The sequence below is a fragment of the Gymnodraco acuticeps genome, unplaced genomic scaffold (assembly GCF_902827175.1).
Source record: "Gymnodraco acuticeps unplaced genomic scaffold, fGymAcu1.1, whole genome shotgun sequence".
In the NCBI taxonomy this organism is placed as follows: domain Eukaryota; kingdom Metazoa; phylum Chordata; class Actinopteri; order Perciformes; family Bathydraconidae; genus Gymnodraco; species Gymnodraco acuticeps.
This window is the reverse complement of record NW_022991154.1, coordinates 9,019,564-9,041,025: the sequence shown is the minus strand read 5'-3', so window position 1 is coordinate 9,041,025 and position 21,462 is coordinate 9,019,564. Positions and strand designations below refer to the sequence as shown.

The 21,462-nt window shown below is 39.8% G+C and overlaps 1 protein-coding gene across 3 annotated transcripts; it reads right to left on the bottom strand.

Annotated features, from left to right (window-relative positions):
• Positions 1–16,135: 16,135 nt before the first annotated feature.
• On the bottom strand, positions 16,136–21,175 carry LOC117560474. 3 transcript variants are annotated; one of them, XR_004571166.1, is made up of 6 exons: positions 20,274–21,175; positions 19,901–20,143; positions 19,070–19,148; positions 18,779–18,934; positions 18,441–18,533; positions 16,136–17,133 (listed from the first exon to the last, which is right to left on the bottom strand). XR_004571166.1 is itself a non-coding variant. In XM_034237325.1 (5 exons), the coding sequence occupies exons 3-5, from the start codon at positions 18,881–18,883 to the stop codon at positions 16,825–16,827; spliced, it is 507 nt and encodes a 168-aa protein (XP_034093216.1). In that variant the 5' UTR covers positions 18,884–18,934; positions 19,070–19,148; positions 19,901–21,158; the 3' UTR covers positions 16,136–16,824. The 3 variants fall into 3 exon arrangements, 2 of the variants coding, with proteins under 2 accessions (XP_034093216.1, XP_034093215.1); XM_034237325.1 differs by having other exon boundaries at positions 19,901–21,158; XM_034237324.1 differs by lacking the exons at positions 19,070–19,148; positions 19,901–20,143; positions 20,274–21,175 and having other exon boundaries at positions 18,779–19,031.
• Between the last annotated feature and the right edge of the window lie 287 nt (positions 21,176–21,462).

Genomic DNA, 21,462 nt, shown 5'->3' with positions numbered 1-21,462 from the left:
ATCTTTTGATGAGAGATAAATGATTTTTGTGCAATAATTCTTAATGTAATTGGTACTGTTGGATTCAGTACTACTTGGACTATTACCAAAACTACAATCAAATACTTTTATAGTGTACTTTTTGAGTAATCCTTTGTCAAACTCCTCTCCAGAGTACAATAATGCATGTTTGCTGCCATCTTTGATGAGAGATAAAATCATTTTGTGCAATAAGTTCTTAATGAATTTACTGTTGGATCAGTACTACTTGGACTAGTAGCACAAGTACAATCAAGTATTTTACTGTGTACTTTTTGAGTAATCCTTTGTCAAACTCCACCCCTGAGTACAATAATGCATGTTTTCTGCCATCTTTGATGAGAGATAAAAGGATTTTTGCAATAAGTTCTTAATAAAATTGGTACAGTTGGATTCAGTACTACTTGGACTAGTAGCACAAGTACAATCAAGTACTTTTACTGTGTACTTTTTGAGTCTTGTAATGCGCTGTTGAGGAACCTGCGACCCAAGTTGTGTATATGATCAATACACCTTAGAAAATCTTGAAATCTTGAAAGGGATGTGCAAAAGAACCATTATACAGTTTTGAATTAACTATTAGTAGAGAATAACGAGTAATGAATATACTTTAGAGATCTGCAGATAAATGTTTAGTCTTCTCAAGCACCAACTATCAAATATCTCTCCTGATTGTTGGCACTTGACAATCACCTTCCCTGAATTTCACTCAGGTGTAACTAAAGTCTGCTTTAAGGGTTGTTTATATTTCACATCATTAATCAGAATCTGCAAAGTAACTAAACTAAATGTAGTGGAGTAAAAATACCAGGTTAACCTCTGATTGTAGTGGAGAATTACAAAGTAACAATGAGCTGTCATGTGGGTATATATTAATGCTGCACATTATGGATACAAGCGATTTTCACCCATTTAGTAATTACATGTTTTAAATGTGTACACACCAATGTGTTTCCTATCGCCTAAACCTCCAGGGCTGTACACAGTTTAATACTGGCAACTTCTAATTTTTGGAAAAACGTCTTTTAAAACTACAATTCCCAGTAGATACGTGCCATAGAGAACATGTTGCGAAACACAATAGCCAGCATGTGTATTTCTCGGGGGGCGTTCGAGTCCAGTTTTGAATAGTCTGCCGTGGTTTCGTTCCATTTCAAAGAGCTTGACGCTCGGCGTAACCTTGGCGCACTGCCACTCCAACATCACAGGGTTTGTCAACGGGACTGTAGTCCCAAACGATAGCTGGGGATTATGGGTAGTGTAGTATCTTTGGCCATCCTAAATCTCGAAATGTCCCGTCTGTTTCTGGTGACTTTATTTACGGCTAAAAAGCATGCTAAAATGCCCAAGATTATAGAATTAAACGAATAAATAAAACAAGGATAATTGTGTGTTATTGTTGAGTAAATAACAGTGTGTTATTTAGAAAAGAATAACAAATTAGAAGGAAAAGATTAAAAAAATACAGATTTCAGTATTTTGAGGCTCTAAGCCCCATTTATTTTCCTCACAGACGACAAAAAAAGTCCGACATTATACGATTTAAAATAAAAACAAATAAATAAAAAGATAAAAGACTGGCATGCAATTTACGTTAGAATAAATAGAATGGTTTTGAATAATAGATGATAGTAAAATCTACGTCACTTTACAGCCCCGCCCACTTTGGGGAAACCAACGCTGTCATTTGAACGGCGATCAAGCCTGAAGCCACAGAGATCTTCTTTTACTGTCTTTTCTTCTTAGAGGAAGTACAGAAACACGTAACTCTAGATTTGTTTTAATGTTTGAGGTGCAATAAATGACACAGCAGCTTTTTGTCATGTTAAAACTATTATTTTCTGCCTCGCTCATGAGTGTAACAGCTGGCGAAATTACAGCCTCGCCTACTGATTTTAATGTAACCATATATCGAGCCCGATTGTCGATTTCAAAGGTGTGCTCTAAAATGATATTTATAAATGACTATTATCATTATTATAAGCAAGACAATAAATGGCAAATATATGTAGAAAATAAACGTATTTAAGATACGTTCATAACGAACGTAACGTGGGAGAAAATACGTTTCTAGAAGATATGTAGAAAATAAACGTATTTTAAATAGGTTCATAACGAACGTAACGTGGGAGTAAATCAGTTTCTAGCTAAACGTAATTGAGAATGCAGTTTAGTTCTGTGGGAACGTAATTTTTAGGAGACATGGTTGCAAAAATTATACATGTGTTATACATCCAGAAATATCGAAATATCGTTTCCCACAGTGTGACATGTATACATAAAACAAAAAGGGCCTAGATAAACGTGGTATAAATTAAACAAAACAAAAAGGGCCTAGATAACCGGGGTATACCGTTTAAAATGTTAATATATTTAAAGTGTTCAAAGTGCAGTTTCAGTGCAAGTCAGTTGAAACGATCTTAAGTTGGCGTGACGTTGAAGTCGTGCGACCCTGCTGCTGTACTGGCTTGTAGTTCGTTTATAGCATAACGTTAGCATTTCGCTTTTGGCGACTAGATTTATGATTCAAATTATAAAAGTAGGGTAGACATGTGGAGATTATCCGGCTGAACAAAACGTGATCCCTCTCTTAAATGTGTGTCAACCACAGACCTTATTTCGAGCTATTTTCCAAAATCCTATGGAGAATTTGCATTGGTTTTTCACGAAGGAACCGGAAGAAGTTTACTTCCGGGTTTTACCACGCGTCACTGCGGTTCTCATCTGTAATGGAAGCTCGTCGAGGGTACGTATATTTGTATTTCAACAGAAAAGTAGTTATATACATAATTGTGTTCGAAAATAAACACAAATGTTTATATGAATTGTTTATAGTTCTGATTTGACTTTATTTTAAGTCAAATCATAACTATTATGTAGTTTAATCATTTTTATTTAGGTGGTCGCTCAGTTTTTCAAATGTACACCATTCAGCTCCTCCAGCACCCCTACTTCCTGCGGCACCCGACACACTGAACTCACATGTTGTTTAACAGATGACACGTTTGTAAACAAAAACCCTGCTGGGGGACTGGGTGATACATTATCTTTTAAAATTGTATGAACATGTCCAAATTTAAGAATCCCCATAGAAATTGTCAACGGACAAACTGTTTTCTCAAGATGTACATGTATTATTATTATTTTTAAATAAGAAAAAAACAGTGTTCTTGTTTATTACAGGTTATAAAGTTATACTTTTATAAAATGTATGGACAACATTTTAAAAAGTGCTGGGGACATGTACCCAGCATCCCCAGCTTAAATGACACCTATGAATATATCCCTCTGTCCTTTCAGCGCAAATCGACATAGCATAGGCAACAAATCAGAAGTCAGGGAATCAAGCTAATTAATTAAAAAAGTCTAAACTGAGTGAAAAGTCTAACTATAAATAATAGATTTTAACTTATGTCTTTTCAGAGTCTTGGTTTTCTCAACGTTTGGGAAGGCAAGTGTTTCTTATTTGTCACACAATTGTAATTGCATTAAAAAATTCAATGATTTCTCAAATGTCATATTTTTTTACAAAGAAATGACGGAACTTTGACATTTCAATTTCAGACAAGAAAAATAACAATAACAAAAGAAGTCCTTTTGGCTGTCACTGACAAGCTTCGAGCCACAACCAAAACAAAAGACAACGATGAAGGTGACGAGAAAGACACTTTCTGGGGCGAGGTGTGTCAGGAGCTTGGAATATCCGATTCCAAGACCAATAGGACACGGCTTCATCATGCCTATAATCATCATAAAAAGGTACATTTTTTATAAATATTGCACTAATATTGATTCTTATTTCTGCTTTGCTTTTATCTTCATCATCAGTCTGCCTGTGTGAACAACTTTAATTTGGATGTGCTATAATATTTTATATTATTTGATTAATAATTACATCTTTGGATTTCATTTGCTCCTTGTCATGTGCAGATGAGACACAAGACACAGATGGTGACCGCAGCACCTGCCAGCCCATCGACAGACAGTGACCACACGGCCTGCCCCATCGACGTGACCACAGTTCCACTGACATTGACCGCACAGTGCCTGCTACCCCATCGTCGGTTAGACAGGCATTCACAGAGACGAGTGAACCAGAAGACGTTTCAGAGGTAAATATCGCATATTAGCACGTAGTTAGTGTTAGTGTGTTATGAAACATGCACACTACTGTGTGGAGTGAAATTATAGTTAGTCCCAAATAAACAATTTCAGATATATTGATTCACATCAGTAAAGAGTCATTCCAACTTTGGTCACTTTCGCTAATATTTTTCATTGTGTTTTACAGTGTAATTCATCAGGGACATATGACTCCTCATCACACTCAAAATGGGCAACTCTTACACTCATTTAAATTGCCTTCAAATCCTTCATTTTTTTTTGTCACTAAAAGTGACTGGAAGAAACTGAGGATGAGACAACATAAGCGTCGATTCAAATCTTTAAACTGGACTTCAGTCATGGCCACTGGCATCCGGAGTGTCCACCCACACTGTTGCTTTGTCTTCAAATCTCACAGTGTGCAAACAGTTGGGTCAAAAAGGAAAGGGTCACTTTTTTCATGTGTTGGCTACTGTCGATTTGATGACTGTCCTGTGGAGGTCGAAGTTGACATTGAGGATGAGTCATCCCTTAAGGCAGTTGTGACCTTCAGAGGTGAAAAAGCATGGCACAACTGTGAAGAACTCAAACATCGGCCTGTGCGTGCAGATGAAAGGGATGCACTTGCTAATGCCCTCACCAGCAAACTTCCCAGAAGTGTGTACCTTGATAAGCTCAATAAACTGGATGACACTGTGTTGGCTTCTGGAAACAGAGACCAGGTACCATCAACTGGTGTGATGAAAACATTGTCCTGGCAGGCAAGAAAGAAGCTGAGAAAGCACAGCAATGAAATGATCAGCCTCAGAAAAATGATGGAGGAAGAGCTTGAGACTGAGGAAGCAGTCATTAAAAAAATTATAGCACACCCCAAAGGAGTCATGCTATGGTCCAACAAAACAATTGACCTCTTCCATGACAGGTGCAGGGAAGACATTGTATATGTGGATGCGACAGGGAGCATTGTTAAAAAGGCAAAAGGGAAAACCTCACCTTTTTATGTGTATGAGATGGTGGTCCGAAATCCGTTCAAAGGATCCTCCCCTGTCCCTGTGGCCACCTACATCACAAACGACCACACAATAGCCTCCATATCCTTTTTCCTTGGGTCATTTCTGACTGATGTAATAAGACTCCATGGAAGGGGAGCCAAAAAAAGACCTGTCATGCTGATCTGTGATGGCTCTACAGTCCTCATGGAGTCCATGGCCTATAATTTCTGTGGAGTCAGCCTCCAGGAACTTCTCTCCATGTACTACAGCATCGTATCTGGACAGGCAAAGCATGATTGTACTTTTAGTAGTAGTCCAAGTAGTACTAAATCCAACAGTACCATTTCATTAAGAACTTATTGCACAAAATCCTTTTATCTCTCATCAAAGATGGCAGAAAACATGCATTATTGTACTCAGGGGTGGTTTGACAAAGGATTACTCAAAAAGTACACAGTAAAAGTACTTGATTGTACTTGTGCTACTAGTCCAAGTAGTACTGAATCCAACAGTACAATTTCATTAAGAACTTATTGCACAAAATCATTTTATCTCTCATCAAAGATGGCAGAAAACATGCATTATTGTACTCTGGAGGGGAGTTTGACAGGGGATTACTCAAAAAGTACACAGTAAAAGTACTTGATTGTACTTTTAGTAGTAGTCCAAGTAGTACTGAATCCAACAGTACCAATTTCATTAAGAACTTATTGCACAAAATCATTTCATCTCTCATCAAAGATGGCAGAAAACATGCATTATTGTACTCTGGAGGGGAGTTTGACAGGGGATTACTCAAAAAGTACACAGTAAAAGTACTTGATTGTACTTTTAGTAGTAGTCCAAGTAGTACTGAATCCAACAGTACCAATTTCATTAAGAACTTATTGCACAAAATCATTTCATCTCTCATCAAAGATGGCAGAAAACATGCATTATTGTACTCTGGGGGGAGTTTGACAGGGGATTACTCAAAAAGTACACAGTAAAAGTACTTGATTGTACTTTTAGTAGTAGTCCAAGTAGTACTGAATCCAACAGTACCAATTTCATTAAGAACTTATTGCACAAAATCATTTTATCTCTCATCAAAGATGGCAGAAAACATGCATTATTGTACTCTGGAGGGGAGTTTGACAGGGGATTACTCAAAAAGTACACAGTAAAAGTACTTGATTGTACTTTTAGTAGTAGTCCAAGTAGTACTGAATCCAACAGTACCAATTTCATTAAGAACTTATTGCACAAAATCATTTCTCTCTCATCAAAGATGGCAGAAAACATGCATTATTGTACTCAGGGTGGAGTTTGACAAAGGATTACTCAAAAGTACACAGTAAAAATACTTGATTGTACTTGTGCTACTAGTCCAAGTAGTACTGAATCCAACAGTACCAATTTATTAAGAACTTATTGCACAAAATCATTTTATCTCTCATCAAAGATGGCAGAAAACATGCATTATTGTACTCAGGGGTGGAGTTTGACAAAGGATTACTCAAAAAGTACACAGTAAAAATACTTGATTGTACTTGTTCTAGTAGTCCAAGTAGTACTGAATCCAACAGTACCAATTTCATAAGAACTTATTGCAAAAATCATTTTATCTCTCATCAAAGATAGCAGAATACATTATTTTGTGTACTCAGGACAGGAGTTTACAAAGTATTACTTAAAAAGTACACAGTAAAAGTACTTGATTGTACTTTTAGACGTAGTCCAAGTAGTACTGAATCCAACAGTACCAATTTCATTAAGAACTTATTGCACAAAATCATTTTCTCTCATCAAAGATGGCAGAAAACATGCATTATTGTACTCAGGGGAGTTTGACAGGGATTACTCAAAAAGTACACAGTAAAAGTACTTGATTGTACTTTAGTAGTAGTCCAAGTAGTACTGAATCCAACAGTACCAATTTCATTAAGAACTTATTGCACAAAATCATTTTATCTCTCATCAAAGATGGCAGAAAACATGCATTATTGTACTCAGGGGTGGAGTTTGACAAAGGATTACTCAAAAAGTACACAGTAAAATACTTGATTGTACTTTGCTACTAATCCAAGTAGTACTGAATCCAACAGTACCAATTTCACTAAGAACTTATTGCAAAAAATCATTTATCTCTCATCAAAGATAGCAGAATACATTCTTTTGTGTACTCAGACAGGAGTTTAAACAAGTATTACTTAAAAAGTACACAGTAAAAGTGCTTGATTGTACTCGTGGTAGTAGTCCAAGTAGTACAGAATTCAGCATAACCGATTTTATTAAGAACTCATTGCAAAAAATATTGTATCTCTCATCAAAGAGGGCAGAAACATGCATTATTGTACTCTGGAGGGAGTTTGACAGAGTATTACTCAAAGTAACACACCCGTAAAAGTACTTGATTGTTTTGTGGTAGTAGTCTAACATGTACTGAGTCCAACAGTACCAATTTTATTAAGAACTTATGGCTAAAAATAATTGATCCCTCATCAAATCATTGATTGATTGATCAAATATAGCATAAGCACTTTTACTATCGTCAGCGCCACTTCTCGGCGATTACCGTAAGACGCTATTAATCGCGCACTCAAAATGAAGCACTGCTCATTTGACCAAGCAAATGCGAGAGACGGCTGAGTTGACCGCAGTCTCTAACTGCCAGATATTTCCCACCTACCTACCTGCAACCGGTTGCCCTGCATCCTGCCTCACCGAAAGCGCTTTAGACGACGGGGAAAGCGTGGTGGCGCGCTTGTCCATCAAAAAGCACACCTGACGGCTTCTTCCGTGACTTATCCACGCATCAGATGTCATGGCCCTCCCGCTGCAACACCATCCGAGGGTTCGGTGGATTCATCCTGTCTTTCCGGAGCTGCGGCCTCTGCTGGGCCCGCTGGCAGCTCCTCCTGCCCGACTGACTGCTCCCGTCCGCGCGGCGTTCAACACGCACATCTTCGTCAGCTGAGACGCACTACACCTTCGGCCAGCCCGGAGAGAAAACTCTGCATGGCTTTGCTAAATGCTAGGTCAATAGCAAACAAGACGTTCCTGTTAAACGACTTCTTCATCTCTCATGATCTGGATTTAATGTTCCTGACGGAGACCTGGGTCCACACCGACGAGTATGTACCGTTTTCTGAACTTCTTCCTCCCGACTGTACTTTCTTCAGCTCCCACCGTACCACCGGTCGTGGTTGGGGGTATAGCTTCAGTGTTTAGAGCTAATCTCCAATGCCGTTTGCTTCACCCAGTAACTAGCTATACTTGCTTTGAGTTGCAGCTTTTGAATTGAGTCCAGCCTCGTCTATACTCTGTGCATTCGTGTATCGGTCCGCCAAAGTACAATAATGATTTCACAACTGACTTTTTCTGACTTTTTGTCTGGGATCATGGTGAAATATGATCGTGGTTTGATCTGCGGAGACTTTAATGTCCATGTGTGCTGCGAGTCTAAACCTCTGGTTAGGGTTTTTTTTTAACCTCCTTCACTCTTTTGGTCTTATTCAGTCTGTGGCTGGCCCAACACACGATAAAGGACATACCTTAGATTAGTATTAACGTTTGGATTGTCTATCTCTGTGGATGAAATATGTGCAGGAACGCGTATCTCAGACCATTTACCGGTTCTGTTTACAACCTCGATCCCTTCTGTAGGAGTCGAATCATGTGCTTCTGCGCGTTATCTGCGTTCAATTAACCCCTTGACTGCCTCACAGTTTTCAGATGCTTTTAATACTTATCCGATTTGTAAATTAGAGGTGACTGTGCTTTTAGTGCGGATGAGCTTATCTCTTTGTTTGATTCGACATGCACACTAATACTGGATTCCGTTGCTCCCTTTACGCTTAGACGCAACAAAGTTCTCTTGGAGCCGTGGCTCAATGATTGTACTCGCGCTTTTAGACCGCTTGTAGGCGTGCAGAGAGAAAATGGAAAAAGGATAAACTTCATGTCTCTTTAGAAATTCTTCGTGCTTGCCTTTCCGATTATCAGATGGCAGTTAAAGCAGCCAAAACAGAGTATATTTCTCTGTTGATCTCCAAAAATAGCCATAAACCTCAAGTTCTTTTTAATGTCCTCAACTCGATCATTAATCATTGTGATGCTTCTCCAATTGTGCCATCAACTACTCTCTGCGATACATTTCTTAATTTTTTTTCGAAAAAGTATCTGTTCTTAGGCTAGCCTATACTAGTGCTACCCCAGATCCTGCTTCCTTTCTGTGCCCTGCTGTCCTCGACCATTTTGAGCCTGTATCCCTCTCTTCTCTCTCTCGCTCGGATGTAGTCAAGCACCTGCGGCCGACAAATTGCACCTCAGACAGCATTCCCTCTCGCCTTTTAGAGATGTTTTCGAATCAGTTGGAGCAAGTATTTTATTACTTATAAATACCTCTCTTAATTCAGGATGTGTCCCAGCTGCCTTCAAACATGCCGTGGTTAAGCCACTACTTAAAAAGAAAAATCTCGAGACTTCCGGTTGGACGAACATGTGAGGGCTGCGTTGTCTCGTTCTCCCACGATTTTACTTTCTACATTTAATTTAAAACCACCGAAGTTGAGTTAAACCCGTATTGTGTGAACATAATTTGGACTATAAATCAGAACAAGCCGATGTGATGCCGAAACCTGCGTTGAAAACGGAGACGAAACAGGCAAAAAAGACCGAAACTGCTGTCTCAAGTGCAAGTGAAGTTGCTGGCGCGGACATGGCTAGCATAATTAGCCTGCTTGAAGAGCACAGAGCTAGCATTTCAGCTGATTTCAAAGCTGCCTTTGCGGTACTGGAGGCGAAGCTGAACCAAACGCAGACCACAGTAGCAGAACATGGGGAACAAATAGACTCTCTTGAGACCAATGCCAATCTGCAAGATCAGCGACTCCGTATACTCGAGGAGAAGTGTGCGGTATTAGCAGATAGCAATGCTAAGCTAGCTGCGAAGACCGCAGATCTGGAAGGTCGGAGCCGCAGAAATAACATTAGAATCATTGGACTTCCTGAGTCTATTGAGGGACCCCGGCCTACAACCTTCTTTTCTGAATTTTTGGTGGAGCTGCTAGGCAATGAAACTCTCTCATCCCCTCCCGAGCTGGACCGTGCACACAGAGCGCCGGCTGCTAGGCCGCAGCCAGGGACGAGACCGCGACCTGTGATATTGCGGCTGCATCGCTACCAAGTAAAGGACCTGATTGTCCGGGAGGCCCGCAAGAGACGAGGGGATCTCCGCTACCGTGGGACACCAGTGCAGATCTACGAGGACTTCACACAGGAGGTTCTCGAACAGCGGGCGAAATACCGAGACATCATGTCAAAGCTGTACAACCTAGGCCTCAGACCGGCTCTTCTGTTCCCTGCTCGCCTGCAGATCACACTTGGAAGTGGGGCTAAGAAAAGGTTCCCCTCGCCCCTGGAGGCTGTAGCCTTTGCAGCTGGCTATGAACGCGAGCCGGCTAACTAACCACTGATGTTGTGCTAGGCTAGTGGTGGCTGAGCTAAGCTGGCTAGGCTAAATCACGCTGGCGCTGCATTGATGGTGGACTGGGTACGTTACAACCGTTATGTTGGGACACAATTGATTGTATAATCTAACGTTACCTAGCCATGACAGCGCACAATGCGACATGTTGTCTACATTTATTTTTTGTATGATTACATTTGTATATTTACACTATATACCCGGGGTTTTTTTGCACTTTTTCGAATGTCCTTGTTAACTCATGCTGTTCACAATTGTTTCTGGGCACTTTACAGCCGTCGTTCTGTTGGGACGTCATTTTTTATAACTAACGTTGCTCGGCCAAGTCAGCAGACGATGTGACATGTTTACATCTATTTTAATTTAATTTAATTGTTTTCATTTTTGTATTTACACTATACCCGGGATGTTCTTGCACTTTTGCAATGTTCTTGTTAACATTTGCTGTTCACAATTGTTACACTTACTAAGGAGGTTGTATCTGCATGATGTGGGTACTGAGACACCTTGAAGAAGGAGAGATGATTCAGGTAGGGAAGTTATTGCCAATTTCATTGGCAGATGGAGCTCAGGGGTGGGGAGGGAGGGGGTCTAGGGCATGGGAGGAGGTGGGAAGGAGTAGAGGATGGGAGGGAGAGGGTGGGGCATTTATCTTGATGGGGCTACAGGTTTCCATTTGTTTGAGGCAGCTGTTTCATTTACATTCTGTTTTGTCATCTTTATGTACACTGTTCTCTCCATTTTTAGTTGTGGATGTTCTAAGGCTGATCTTACACCTTCGATGCTGTATGCAGTGTCATGGCTAATATAACTGGTACAGGGACTGGTGGTGGACAGGCGGTCAGGATACTCTCTTTGAACACTGGTGGGTTGAATGCTTCGGTGAAACGCACAAAGATTATGACACATCTTAAAAACCTGAAGGCGGATATAATGTTTATACAAGAGACACATCTCTGTAAATCTGATCAGCGAAAGCTGAATAGGCCGTGGATTGGACAAATGTTTCATTCACAATTTAACCTAAAGACAAGGGGCACAGCCATTTTAATTCGGAAAAAAGTAAATTTCACCCCTACTAATACAATTTTAGATCCAAATGGACGTTATGTCATCATTTCTGGTACTCTCTATCAGAAGCCGGTCATCTTAGTTTCTGTGTATGCTCCCAATTGGGATGATCATAATTTTGTGAAATCGCTATTCTCCACCATCCCCAATTTGAATTCCCATCTATTGATACTGGGAGGAGATATGAATTGTGTTATAGACCCAACACTAGACAGATCTAGTTTCAGAACTGTGGCGCCCTCTAAAACGGCACAGACTCTCTCTGCTTTTATGGACCACTATGGCTACGTCGACCCGTGGAGATTTTTACACCCCTCGGCTAGGCAATACTCTTTCTTTTCCCATGCACATCGTTCATACTCTCGCATAGATTATTTTATTGTTGATAAAACATTTATTTCGTCGATTGTCTCCGTTCAATACTCACCGATAACTGTATCAGATCATTCAACTGTGATCCTGGACCTTCACTTTGATCATAAGCCTAAGGAATTTAGATTCTGGCGTCTTGACCCTCTTTTACTTTCTGATGCAGCCTTTTGTGCGTGTATTTCGGAATCAATTGCATTCTTCTGTGAGACCAACCAAAATGAAGAGACCTCTGCGTCCCTACTCTGGGAAACCCTTAAAGCTTTTCTTAGGGGTAAGATCATCTCGCATACGTCTCATGTTAATAAACTTCGTAGAGCACGCCAAAGAGAACTGGAAGAATCTATCATTAATCTAGACAACCAACTATTTTCCACTCAATCACCTGATCTATCTAAAGAACGGATGGGGCTCCAAACAGAACTTGACCTTCTCCTAACAAGAGAGGCTGAACGACTCCTTCTACACTCACGAGGGTCTATATATGAACATGGCGATAAAGCTGGCCGTCTCCTGGCCCACCAACTAAAGGCTAGGGTGGCCTCGAACCAAATCACCCAGATTCGGGACGGGTTGGGCTCTCTCACTTCTGACCCGGGAGAGATTAATAACATCTTTAAAACCTACTACTCTCGTCTCTACACGTCTGAATCCCCTGATAACGAAGATCAGCTACATACATTTTTGGATAAATTGGATATGCCCAAGATTTCGACTAACGACCAACAGACACTAGATGCCAACCTGCAGCTTGCTGAGATTAAAGAGGCAATACAGTCCATGAATAGTGGCAAATCACCGGGACCTGACGGATACCCGGTAGAATTCTACAAAAAATTCTCAAATCAACTTTCCCCATTATTATTAGATATGTTTAATTCGTCGTACGTCCAAGGCTCACTGCCGCCTACCCTTATGCAAGCCTCTATCTCTCTGATCTTTAAGAAGGGTAAGGACCCGTTGAGCTGTGCATCATATCGCCCAATCTCGCTCCTGTCTGTAGATGTGAAAATACTTGCGAAGATTTTTGCTCGCCGGTTGGAATCTATTATACCCTCCATCATTTCGGAAGATCAGACAGGATTCATAGGGGGGAGGCACTCCTTCACAAATGTCCGAAGACTTCTCAGCGTCATCCACAGCCCGCCTTCTCCTGCTGAACCGGAGGTTGTCATATCTCTTGATGCTGAGAAGGCCTTCGACAGGGTTGAGTGGGCCTATCTGTTTTCTGTCCTTCAACAGCTGGGATTTGGTCCAGGCCTCGTCTCCTGGGTTAGACTTCTGTACTCTTCTCCTCACTCCTCTGTATGTACGAACACCCAGCGCTCCAAATTCTTTCCTCTTTTTCGCGGGACGCGTCAGGGGTGTCCGCTCTCCCCACTACTATTTGCAATTGCTATCGAGCCATTGTCGATTGCTCTAAAAGCAGAGAGAGGAATTAAGGGGATTCAGAGAGGGGATATCGAACACAGGGTCTCGTTATATGCTGACGACCTCCTTCTGTATGTGCGCGATCCTATAGCTAGTACTCCACACATTCTCTCACTTTTGACCACTTTTGGTTCATTTTCAGGATACAAATTAAACATCCAAAAGAGTGAATGTTTCCCTATCAACCAATTGGCTACAGAATTACCTCCGTTGTCGTTGCCTTTTAGAATATCCAACTCAGGGTTTAAATATCTGGGCATTGCAATCACGCAGTCTTTTAGTGCGCTACGGGAACAAAATCTTACTGTCCTGATGGCAATAGTCAAATCTGACCTGCAGAGGTGGGGCCATCTGGCACTCTCTTTAGCAGGAACAGTTCAGACAATAAAAATGAATGTACTGCCCAGATATCTATACATCTTCCAATGCCTACCTATTTTTTTGCCTAAATCTTTTTTCACTGCTATTGATAATATTATTTTCTCATTTATTTGGGCTGGTAAACATGCAAGAGCTAGTAGACCTTTACTGCAGAGGGACAGGTTCCTGGGTGGGCTTGGTTTACCTAACCTTATGGGTTATTACTGGGCCACAAACACACAAGATCATGCTCTGGTTCACTTCACCCCAGAGTGACTGGTGTCTTGTGGAGGCCAACTCATGTCGATCCACGTCACTTCAAGCCCTCACGTTTAGCACTCTGCCCCTTTCCCCCTCACAATTCACATCTAACCCCGTTGTAATTGGCACTTTAAAGATCTGGGCACAAGTTAGACGTCACTTTGGTTGGCTTACTCTTCCTCAAGCAACTCCTGTCTGTAACAACCATCTATTTTTACCAGCCACTATTGACCCCCGATTTTCTCACTTGGAGAGGGAAGGCCTCCGCTGCATAGGAGAGTTATACATTGATAGCCTGTTTGCCAGTTTTGACCAACTACGGATTGCCTTTAATCTAAGAGGATCTGATTTCTTTAGATACTTTCAACTAAGGGATTTTGCTAAGACCCACTCTCCACAATTCCCTCAATCCCTGCCTCCCAGTGGAGTGGATCTTGTACTTAGAGCAAGAACTTTGTCTAGGCGCCATGTCTCTTACTTTTATGATCTTTTTTCTCCGGTTGATGAATCTGCCATTAACAAGATTAGAACTAATTGGGAAAAGGAACTACAGTTCACCTTCTCTGATGACTTTTGGAAGAAGGCCCTGAGAGCCGTTAACTCATCCTCCAGTTGCGCTAGACTCAGCCTAATACAGTTTAAAGTTCTCCATAGACTACATTATAGCAAGGCTAAGCTCTCCAGGATTTATCCAGATAGATTGGATGACCGGTGTGATAGATGCTCCCAGGCCCCCTGCGACCTGACTCACATGTTCTGGTCGTGCCCTAAATTATCTAGCTTCTGGCAATCTTTCTTCGAATGTATTTCTGAAATTGTAGGTCTAAAAATCTCTCCATCCCCTCATGTAGCTATTTTCGGTAGGCCCCCAGATGGAATCAACATTACAAACACTCAAACCAATGTCATGGCCTTTACCTCCTTGATTGCTCGTAGGAAAATCCTTCTTTTGTGGAAATCTCCTTTACCTCCCTCTTTTCAAATGTGGCTGAGTGATACTATGTCTCTTCTAAAGTTGGAAAAAATTAAGTTTACTCTCCGGGGTTCCTCAGATAAGTTTTACGCTCATTGGAGGCCACTGATCAGCTATGTAGACCGTCTTCCCCCTGATATGGTGTCGCTGTAGGGATTCTCCCTTTATTTATCCGTCTATAATTCTGATATGATTACTCCCCTGTCCACCACATAGGCAGCCCATGTGACATCCCTGGATATGTGTTAGTATGTATGTATGTATATGTATATTATTGTATCTATCATTTTGTATTGTATTGATGTACTGTTGCCTCAGTGCTCCGGGAGAGGGGTGGTTGGGATGGGGCGGGGTTAAGGGAAAGTGAGTAAGGGTTCTTTTGGGAGGGAAAAAATGAAAATGCCTTAATTGCTGTAATGCACTGTTACACTTTCTTTTCTTTTTTTACATGTGAATAAAATATAAAAAAAAAAAGAAAAATCTCGGGAGGTCACGTGATGGCGGCGAGGTGAACACACGTTTTGGCTGGAGCTCCGTGCCACTCGGTTCTAATTATGCTATTATCCTGTTATTAACCGTGTTTTGGAAGCCACTTTTCGTATGAGCATTTCAGGCTATGCCCTTGGAAAACTTTTGGCCACAGTCTTTTGACAAAATGGGAAGAACTCAAAGGAATAGAGACAAGAAAGACACCGCTGAATCTGAGCCTGGTGAATGCACGCAAGATGGCGAAAAAGCCGAATCTGTTATCTCTGACGAACTCGACCCTGCCCTTGCCAAAGCCCTAAACTTCATGACTGCTAACATCATAAAAGTAATCGATGATAAACTCAGCCCGCTGGTCGAGACTATTCATAACCACTCTGTGGAGCTCCAGTCTGCTAACAGGCGGCTAGATGAGGCAGAGACCAGGATCATGGCCGTGGAAAACTCCGCCACAGCGCAAGAGCCGAGGATAGCCGAATTAGAGAAGCAGGTCAGTGCTCTGGCGGAGAGTTTAGATATGGCTGAAAACTACAACAGGCGTCTGAATATTCGGGTCGTCGGCTTGGCTGAGGGCACAGAGACGGGGCAACCACACTCAAAGAAATAACTCATTGGATTAACTCAATTTTATTGTTGGCAGGTTTTCCATCCAATAAATATATGTGGCACAAACTCAAACTAATGGCATCCATGCAGTATAATGTAAATGAGTTAGTCCAACTCAAATTTTTCAAATAGAGTTTAAGTAAAATGATAACATTACCTTTATGAATTTAAATAATGCTAGTCCACCTAAATCCTATTTAATTAATTGAAAATGAAATAATGAGGTTAAATATAATTTAATAAAAATGTGTTACACATGATAGAAAACATGGTTTAGTTTTTTTTATTTTTAAATTCACATTATTCAAAACAATCCTCCATTCAATACAGTCTTTTTAAAATGAATGAATTCACACTGAAAGATGAAAAACATTTCTGAAAGATAATACCATTTTTAAAATGGCAGAGAAATGGAACTCCTATAATTAACTTACAAATCTCCCTTTGCCAAATACAATGAATACAATATAACAGGGGTATGCACTGCTCTTCTAACAGGACAATAACACATAACATAAAGAGTGCACTGCAAACACCAACATATGGAAAGTGTTACAGTGTGTTGAAACAAATACAGAAAAGCACAGAACAAATGATTGATATAACGGCTCAATCTGCTCTGACTAGGAAACTCGTGAATAAAATGACAACAATGAACTCATGAGTCACTTCTTTTTCACATTTCAATCGAACAACTTGATCTTCAGACTTTCGATTTTACCATTCAGCTTGTGCCCATCCAGATTCATCACTACCTTCTGCATGAACTCGAAGGTGTGTTTGAGGTTGTCCGGAAAGCTCAAATCCAGGGCATAAATAAGTCCCAATAGCATGACAAACCCCACAATCACGCTGCCCAAGTTGTCCATGACTATATTGCCTTCGATGACAATTCCCACGTCCTCTGGCTGCCCATCCACATCTCTTTGAAGTGTGTATATGCCCATGACTGTGTTTGCCATGTCCCTCTTGGCATCTTCAGAGGCAGAGGCCTGAACAAAGACACAAACATACAACATATGTGTTAACTAAAACCTGAATTACTACATTTTATAGAAGCAGATTTACTTATGTGGCTCTCCTAATTGATCAAAACAGTTTTAGACTAACCCTCTGGTATCACTCAAATGTACTACCCTATTTGGCCACTCAGGATAAAATGTCCACTTTCAAAAACTTGAATGATAAAATGATATGATACAAATATTATATTTAAATATTTTTCCCCCACACTTTTTGGGAAGTGTGGGAACATTTTTTAAATGGACAATTAGGGTAATTTGTACAGTGTATTCGAGACCGATTAGAAAAATTGAAATTCCAAAAAGTATCTAGAAAAAACACAAAATCATTATAGCCAAATCTGATGTGAAAAATTACCAATTTGGACAAAAATGTCCGAGTGATACCAGAGAAGGTTAGGACCTCCAACACAGAACTAAATTAAGCTTGTAAGAAAATGTTTGCATAAATAAGTTATAAAGATATATTCCTGTATGTTCTGTTTGATTATCAACGTTATCTTATTTATTAATTCAGGTATTATTTGTTTACGTCCCTACTTAATCATGTAATTTGTTGTTATTCCTGTAGTTAATTATGCATTTACCTACTTATTTCGATATGTATTTGATTATTTATTCTTTAATAATTTATTTCCTTGATTTATGTGATTATGTAATTATTCCTTTAACAATTTAGTAATTGCTGCATTCACATACCTTTTTAAACATGAATCTATTGATTAATATATTTCAGCATTTATTTATTATTTTATTTATGTATTTATTCAATTATTTATAAGTTCTTACATATGTATTCATGTCCATATTTATTTATTCATTTATAGATGTATTTATATATAAATGTAAATATTTATTTCAGCATTCATTTATTATTTGTATTTATTTCCAGATATATTCATGTTTTAATTCACATTTGTATTTATCAATTGTATTCCTATGTTAATTTATAGATGTATTTATATCTGTATAAATGTATTAATTCACTTTTTTCTATATTTATTTTAACACTTGCCCGATGAAATTACTTCTGTATCTATTTATTATTATTTTTTTATTTCTGTATTTATTCATTCTTACATATATTCATTCCTATATTAATGTATAGATTTATTTATTTCTGCATGTATTTATGATATGTGATAAGATATTTAGATGTAAGCAGGGATAGGGTTGTGTGCCATATAATTTTCTTATTATAAATGTAAGTAATGGTGGTTATAATTGTGGGTAACACTGTTAACCAATACATTGAAAACATATTGTGATAAACATACCTGATACTCCTTAAAAAAAGAGTCTGGATCCTCGTTGAGGTAGATCGCGATGCTTCGCAGGATGCACCCCCTCTTGATGTGGATGTTTTCAAACTAAAGCAGGGGCGATAAATCAAAGACAATTAAGCACAATGCATGTGCAACAGAGCAGGTAGTTTACAACGTAGAGGGCTGTATCTGTCGTGTGTGTCCCTAAGCAGGACTCCTTACACCTACATTTCCACAATAAGCTATTGCCTTAAAAACACTATAAAAGCAGACAATTTCTTAAATGTGTTCATATGATCATGGACAAAAACAATACAGTGAAAAACGAGGTTCTCTGCATTTATACTAACCGAATCTGATATTGCAAGGGCTTCCTTGATTTTGTGCCCCTTCACTCCTCCTTTGGTCTTGAAGATCTTCAAGAGCTTGTCTGAGAAGTGGTCCAGCTGCCACATGAACTTTGATTGAAGTGGTGATGTTGTGATCCTCAAAAACTCCGCATTCACCTTAAAAATATTATTAACAAGCACAATACAACCAATTGTTACTTGTTTATTAGAATCACAACCATGCAAGGATGTAGACATGAATCACAAAAGACAATAATAAAAGACTGTCAACAAATACAAATATTTACTTACTTCACTCTGCTGAAACAGAGCAGGCCATCTGCATTTGAAGTCCCCTATCAAAGGCCTTTGCTCCACAATCTCAAGGCGTCTGTGGAGAAGGTTTTTTCCATTTTTGCTTTTATCACCACTTCATTGTCACGCTTTTTCAGTTCTGACAATAAGGCAATTCTCTCGTTCTCCAAGCTTTCTGTGGTTTCGCCTTTTGGGTGCAGAGGAATGTAGTTTACTTCAGCTTTTCTTGGTTTTTTTTATGTTTGCTGCAGCTTTGCCTTGGCCTGTTTTCTTGTGCTTTAAGGAGTTCACAAGGATTTCAGGATGTCCAAGACGGCCAAGCTTTGTACGATAGTTTTGCATTTTGTACTTAAGAGACTGTTTCCACCCCCCAAATCCTGTCTTGGATCCTAGCTGCCCCAAACAAGGGTGGGCCCTCGTCAACGCTGCAGCTACCTCTTCACACTGATAGTCTTTCGGATATTTTGTGAATTTGATCATTTCTTGGGCTAGGCCATCAAGAATGACTCCTTTCAGCTTTAGGCCAGGCTGGAAGTATGTACCAGTTGTCTCAAACTCTGCATTCTTTAGATGAAGCTCAAATTCAGCCTCGTAGGTGAGCTTAGGAACCACAAAAACTGTGGGCCAGGATAACAATTGTGAGGCCTGAGCTTCAGGGGATGGATGCGGGGTTGACGTATACACCATATCATCACTGCAGCATGAGGCTATTGATGATTCAGGGATTAGAGGCTCTGAGCTTCCAGTAATTGAGGTCTTATCAAATGAGTCAACTGTGTACAAAGTGATGGAGGGCTCAATATTTGACAATATAGGAGAGTAAATTACTTTCAGTGTGCTTTTATCCTGAATTTCAGACACTGATGTAAGATTCATGAACTCGTTAAAGTCAACATCCATGTATTGCAGACGGAAGTCCTCTTTCAATTGAAGAGATGTCTTGACAAATGTGTGCAGTTCTTCAACTGTTGCTGGGATTCCCGAATCCAGGGTCAGTTTTCTAGAGTCAGACTGGTCGGCAAAGATGATGCGCAGAAGCGCCCGACCTGCCATTATGGAACACCTTTTAATCTAGAGCAGAAACAAGGTGAAAGAAACACATTAGGATTATATCAAAGATGAACATAAAAATGGTTTTACAGTTTTTGTCAGAGCCTGCTATCCAGAGCTCAGACTATTTAGGTTTAAAAATGATACTCACCTTTAACAATGATGAATCTTTTCAACATTACCATGCGCAAACTCCCAACCATGTAGTCAACAAGGGGATAGGGGTCTACCAAGTCAGCAAGCTCAATAACGGCAACCTCTGTATTGGGCGAGGCAGACAGCTCAAAAGCACCATAATGCTCTCTGTACCAAGCACATGCGTCTTTTACCAGAAAACACAACTTCTCCTTAACAATGCAAAGTTTAATGATCTCATGGAATTTAGGCAGTCCATCTGCAGATCCGTGTACAATAATCATCCCCTCGCAGTAACGTATACCCAAGCTAGACACATTGTTTGCCATATGAACCTCAGTCACATCTGGGAAACTTTGTTTCAGTGTAGACACGACTCCCTCATTAAGGACATCAACAGGCAATGTGTTCAATGACAATAACGTTAAATCGAATGTAATATAATCTAATGATCTCCATTATCCAGTATTCAATGCTAACCGTATCTAGCAAGCTAGCTAACAAACCAGTTATCCAGCTAGCTAGCTTGCTGCTTTACCTCGTGCACTTGAATTACTCTTTGCATTTTTTGGTTGAATTTAAACTGAATTTCGGTGTACTGTGTTCAATGACAATAACGTGACATCTAATTTAATATAATCTAATGATCTCTACTATCCAGTATTCAATGCTAACCATATCTAGCAAGCTAGCTAGCTTGCTGTTTAGACCCAACTAAAAACGGAGCAAAATATAACACGGTGGTTTCAAATATTCTTGTCGATATAATGAAAAGGCATTAGGCCTACTTGGAAACAGGGAACATTCTAAACTACTAGAAAAAACAAATACTTACCAAATAATAGACTTTCCACCGTCAGTTTCCCCAGTCAGTTTCCAGTCAGTGTTAGACAAAAGGCGGCAAATGACAGAACGGATCTTGTGCATGCGCAAAGGTGATGTGCAAAGGGGCGGTCCCAAATGATAACAATTCATTTTGAGTTGCTCTGTCTTAAATACATTTAATAAGTGAATTGATTAATGTAATTTGTGTTACACTAATGAACTATACTTAGGTTTATTTCTTAAATAAAAATATTTAAGTAAAGTGAAACAATTATTAAGTGTCAAGTCTAAGAAGGGCTTGAATCGTTTTTTTTGAGTGCAGTGGATTTCTTTGAATCGTGGTTGCCACTCACCGATGGCATGGCTACAAAAGCGGGGCG